A 5,137-nucleotide genomic window follows, 5' to 3' on the forward strand; every position below is an offset into this window, starting at 1 on the left:
GCGGTTTCGCCGACATCGACGCCCGCGACGTTCTGCTGTTTTCTTCTGTTTACTTTTTTTTTTGTTTGGGCACAAGTTCGCCCCATCAAACGTTTAGTTTCTTCAGTTATCTTTGCCTCATCAATCGTCATTCAAGACAATATGAACAGGTCCTTTCCTGAACAGCAGAGCACGAGGCCATATGGCCTCGTGCTCTGCTCCGGCCTGTCCAAGCGCTCGGTTGCCCAGCAGGAAAAGCTAACCGAGTCAGCTCTCTATTGGCGACGTGCGCGACCGAAAGCGTCGCTATGGTCGGCCTTCCACGATTGGCCCAAAAGCTGACCATGACGTCGGGAAGGGTATACCATCGATGGAAATAAGAGGAATTAAAGAACTTTAATTTCTACGGTGTTGGCAGTGTTGCTTTGAGAGCGCAATGATTTCAGGCTTCCACCATGCTATTCACAAACACCATCGAACTTGTTGTTCGCAGGGTAATGACGTCACAAGGGGGAACCCCTTGTGACGTCATTAGATCTCCGCATGCGGCACTTAGAACCAAGCCACAAACTTTCAAGTGTGAGCCCGCAGCATGAATCTTGCATCTTCATTGTTCTCATCATCAAAATAGAGGACGGTAAGTCGATTTCTGTTGATTCGTAATTCATATTCGCTGCTCTTGTCTTTGCGCTCTTTCGCTAGATGGTATACCTCAGAATGCAAAATCGAAAGAGGAAGCCAGGGCGGCTGTGTTCGACCAATGTTTCGTATCTCCTAAAAAGAAACGTAAGTTTCTTTGAGAGGACACACCATGTCTTAAATCGACGGGGTGTTCACGCTGCTTGGTTACGAACTCGACCGCCAGCTGGGTGATTTCAGAGACCGCTTTCGCGAAGACGACCGCCCGGCCAACACCGGCGCCAAACCCAGGGGCCCTATGTTGCGCCTTTTGGACTCCCACGGCGACTAGGGAGAAGGAAGTGACGTCAACAACGCAGCAAACGCAAATTGGATGTTGATTGGTGACAGTTGCTGATGACGAATTTCCGCAGTAGAAAGCAAAGAAAAAGTGAGCTTTGTTTTCTTCTGCGGAAATTCGTAATCAGCCACTCTCACCAATCAACATCCAATCTGCGTTTGCTGCGTTGCTGACGTCACTTCCTTCTCCCTAGTCGCCGCGGGAGTTCAAAAAGCGCAAAAAAAGGTGCCCTATGTTGTGCTTTTTGAACTCCCACGGCGACTAGGGAGAGGGAAGTGACGTCAAAAGCGCAGCAAACACAGATTGGATGTTTCTTCTGCGGTAATTCTTCATCAGCGACTTTCACCCATCAACATCCAATCTGCGTTTGCTGCGTTGTTGACGTCACTTTCTTCTCCCTAGTCGTCGTGGGAGCCCAAAAACGCTACATAGGGCCCCAGGGCCCCTGGAGCCCATCAGAAGTTTGCTAAACTCCCTGCGTCGCCAGAAATTCAGGCGGCTCGTCTGCAAGCCGTGCACGGAGCGAACCTTCGCCAGGCGCTCGAGACCGGCCTGCTATACTCCGTTTCACCTTACGTTGTACCGCAGTGAAGGCTAAAAGCGGGAGCTCATAGCGTTGGCAGCAGCCCTTGGTGCACGAGAGCTTGTGTCGCCGAGATGTGCCCTAGAGAAAGGAGCTCGCGCTTGTAGCCTTTCCTGCGGTACGACACAAGGTGAAACAGAGTATAGAAGTCAGCAACCCATGGCGGCCCCACAAAGATCACCGTCGCGAAGACCGACGCAAGCCTCTCGCTCTTCATCCTCTTCAACCGCGACATCAACCACTCACCCTCGTCCAGACGCTCCATTTAAACTATCACCACCATCTCTTTTAAAATTTGATTTGTGCAATACCATCTCATCATCGTTTGACGCGCGGCGCCGCGGGCTTTCACATTATGTGCTACTTGCCTTTCTGTGGCGCCGCGGCTCTCCTGAGCCGGAAGAAATCACTATCACTTTCACTATTTAGTGCGAATCTATATTTTGAGTCGCCTTCCCAATTTCGATTGACTCGCCTTCCTGTTTTTGATTGAAATGGTTAGTGACCCAGCTTTTTTGAAAACAACTTCTTGGGCATTTATTTGTTCTACACCTTTCGCGCTTCAAAAAGTTGAAGCTTCAAATTTCGATCAACTTCGTCCCTGCCAAAGGTCTGTGTGCTGCGGCGAGAAGAGCACATTTCGCCTTGCTCTTAAGTTGAGTAGACCGACGACAATAGTGATAATGATAGTTTGTGGCTAATTCTTTTTATAGTTTGGTTTGGTTGCTAGCGCCACCAAGCACCCCGCAGTAGCAGTTTCAACCGCGTGAATGCCAATGGCCTGCAGTTCTAGTTCACTCTATCTAAGAAGCGTAGCCAGCGCGAGAAAAATTTCAGAGGCCACGACCTGTTCCGTCCAGTTCAGTAATTTCCCTCTAGGTGCCGTTCATTTTGCTGGGCTCGTGATTGAAACTGTGAGAATGTGTACACCAAGCACGAGCGGGTAGCGTCGACTTGTGCACTCGTTGCATGAGCGTTCGCGTAGTCTGGTTGCGATCAATTCAGAGAGCTTGCGCTTGTGGACTTCGCAGTTTTTTTTCGAAAAATGTGCCACAGGGCATAATAGGGGGGGGGGGGGGGGGGGGGAGGGTTTAAAGAAATGAGTGCAGTCCAGCGTCGTGCAAGAACTGCAAGAGGGCCTTGTAATACTTGTTGCCATTCACCCACTGGCTGTAGTTATCGTGTGGGTAACCTTTAGTTCGGGTGCACTTAGGATGAAAGTTTGCGCCACAAAAAACAACGAGTTCTAATCTATATCGCTCCAACCGTCTATGACACGGCCGCTTGTGGTACCTGCGTGCTCGCAAGCTGCGTGAGGAGCACAATACTCCGTTTCAATATGCGTGAGTGCTGCAGAACAGCAGGGCGAGTACGCGCGTCGTGCAGTGCAAGCATCTAACAGGACAATCTGCTTTTGCTTGCATTTTCAGTGTCGCTTACACATAATGTGAAACAAACAATAAACATCTCAGGTCAGCGATCACCCTCCCTGCACCTGGACCGTTGAAGACTGCACGTGAAGGCTGAGAGACGTCATTTTTACAAGCAGACTGAAAGAGCAGACGTTTTTTTTATAGACCTGTGTATATTTGCTCACACGCATTTATAAATAATACGAGTTTTCTCAATAAAGTCACTAATGAACAGTCATGCCCGTGCTCATTACTCTTCATTGAACTATGATCTGACTACTTTTGCTTGGGTTACAGCAAAGACTATACGTTAAAGGCTTGGAGGAAACCATACTCCGTGATAGCTCGGGCAGGTAAATGCGTTGGGCAGGTGAAGCGATGTTTAGTACTAAGCGCTTGTGCTCCTGGCCTTTCTTGTGTTAAAGTTTAGTAGTGCGGATGCCCGGTCTTCACGTGCGACATAATGACTGCATGGCTCGCAAGAACCGATGGACCAACAAAAGCACGTGGACACACCATTCACTGTGGCGTTCGAGTTCAAGAGATAAAGAAGAAGTTCCCAGCCAAGCAGAAAAAAATACGTAGGGCAAATTTTGCCATCGGCATCGAGGCCAGCAACCCCATCGGCTCGCGGCGTCTCGAAGCCGTCCGGGGGTCCCCGCAGCAAGGTCGGCATCGGCGCTGCTTTGCGGTGCGGTTCCCTGGGACGCGCCCACGTCCCAGGCGCCAATGGGTTGAGCAAGTGGCTGCTTGCCATGCTCTCTCAGCTGCACAAGAAAATCACCTTCTCAGGCTTTTCGATGGACAGCGAGCCCCCAGGACTTCTCAACCGCGGCCAGAACCTGTGTTTCGCCATCTCCTCACTGCAGTGCCTGTTCCGCACGCCCGAGATGGGTTACCTACTGGAAGACTGGTTGAGCAACAGCAACCTCATCTTGGGCACTAACGACGAGGCCTTTCTGTGCAGTTTCCTCAACCTGCTGCGCGAGTGCCTCAACAGGAGCCTCCAACAGTCCACGCAGGAGTGCTTCATCAACCAGTGCAGACTCTTCATGCCGCAGCTGGTCGCAGCGTCGGCCTGCCAACAGGAGCAACAGGACGCAGCAGAGTTCGTCATGACGTTCCTCAATGTGCTCCACAAAATCCTCAACAGTCGCCGGTCGCGCAACAAGGCGCACGCTGACGCGAGCTCCTCCAACGAACACAACTCCGAATTCTTGCAGTTGTCCATCTCGACGCTGACGAAGCGCATGCTCGACTACATCCTGCAGATCGCCTACAAGGGCTGGGAGGTTTACGAACGGTGCAATGATTCACCCATCGTGCACCTATTCACGGGCCAGACGGTCGACGTCCACCAGTGTACCACGTGCCTTAAGACCAGCGTCCGGACACAAGTCTTCAATGTGCTGCCCATCACGATCGTGCAAGCTCCCAGGATCGGGAACTGCGTCCGCCTGTACGATCTGCTCAGGTGCTTCAGCGAGGCCGAGCGGATGGACAGCCGGAACTCGCGCGGCGATCTGGAGCTCCAGGCGGGGCCGATCTGCAACATCGTGTCGCACACCAGCTGGCTTCACCGGACGCTCCTTTCGCAGACGCCCAGCTCGGTTGTGCTCCAGCTCCTGCGGTTTCAGTACGACAACGCCACGGGCGAGGCCCACAAGATTAAGGACCCGGTTCGTATTCCCCTCTACAACATGTGCCTGCCGAACGGATCCGGCACGTGGCCCCAGTACAAGCTGTACGGGGTGGTGGTACACGTGGGAGTGAGGTCCACTCAGGACGGGCACTACATCGCATTCGCCGAGGATCGCATCAAGGAGCACTGGTACAAGTTCGACGACGAGCTCGTGTCTCAGGTGTTCGACATGGAGGAAGAACTCGCCAAGCCGTTTATTATGGAGAATGCCTATTTACTTTTCTACAGGAAAACCTGAGTCGTCACTATACAGCGTCTCACTTTGAGTACGACCTCAGCGGAAGTTTACGATCCGATTCCGTCAATCAAGTAGTGTCAGAAGTACATCCTCAAGGCGCTCGTTTCTTTGGTGAGTTTGCTATCATCCGGCCAAACCAATCGAGCAGAGGGAAAAGGTGCAGGATAACGGCGCCTTCACTGCGCGTGATTTGCCTAGTCGGTGATAGTAAACGTACAAAGACAATGAGGGCCGTGATGATGCA

At 51.9% G+C, this 5,137-nt stretch overlaps 1 protein-coding gene across 1 annotated transcript; it reads left to right on the forward strand.

Annotated features, from left to right (window-relative positions):
• The first annotated feature begins 3,693 nt into the window (after nt 1–3,693).
• Nucleotides 3,694–4,893, forward strand: LOC8035632 (ubiquitin carboxyl-terminal hydrolase Usp2-like). Its single transcript, XM_002411422.4, has one exon. The coding sequence runs from the start codon at nt 3,709–3,711 to the stop codon at nt 4,891–4,893; it is 1,185 nt and encodes a 394-aa protein (XP_002411467.2). The 5' UTR covers nt 3,694–3,708.
• Nucleotides 4,894–5,137: the final 244 nt, after the last annotated feature.

Source organism: Ixodes scapularis, unplaced genomic scaffold, assembly GCF_016920785.2.
Source record: "Ixodes scapularis isolate PalLabHiFi unplaced genomic scaffold, ASM1692078v2 PGA_scaffold2__306_contigs__length_199485367, whole genome shotgun sequence".
In the NCBI taxonomy this organism is placed as follows: domain Eukaryota; kingdom Metazoa; phylum Arthropoda; class Arachnida; order Ixodida; family Ixodidae; genus Ixodes; species Ixodes scapularis.

Bases quoted from the DNA above. Each gene is read 5' to 3' on its own strand.
- LOC8035632 (XM_002411422.4), top strand. From the start codon at position 3,709: ATGCTCTCTCAGCTGCACAAGAAAATCACCTTCTCAGGCTTTTCGATG.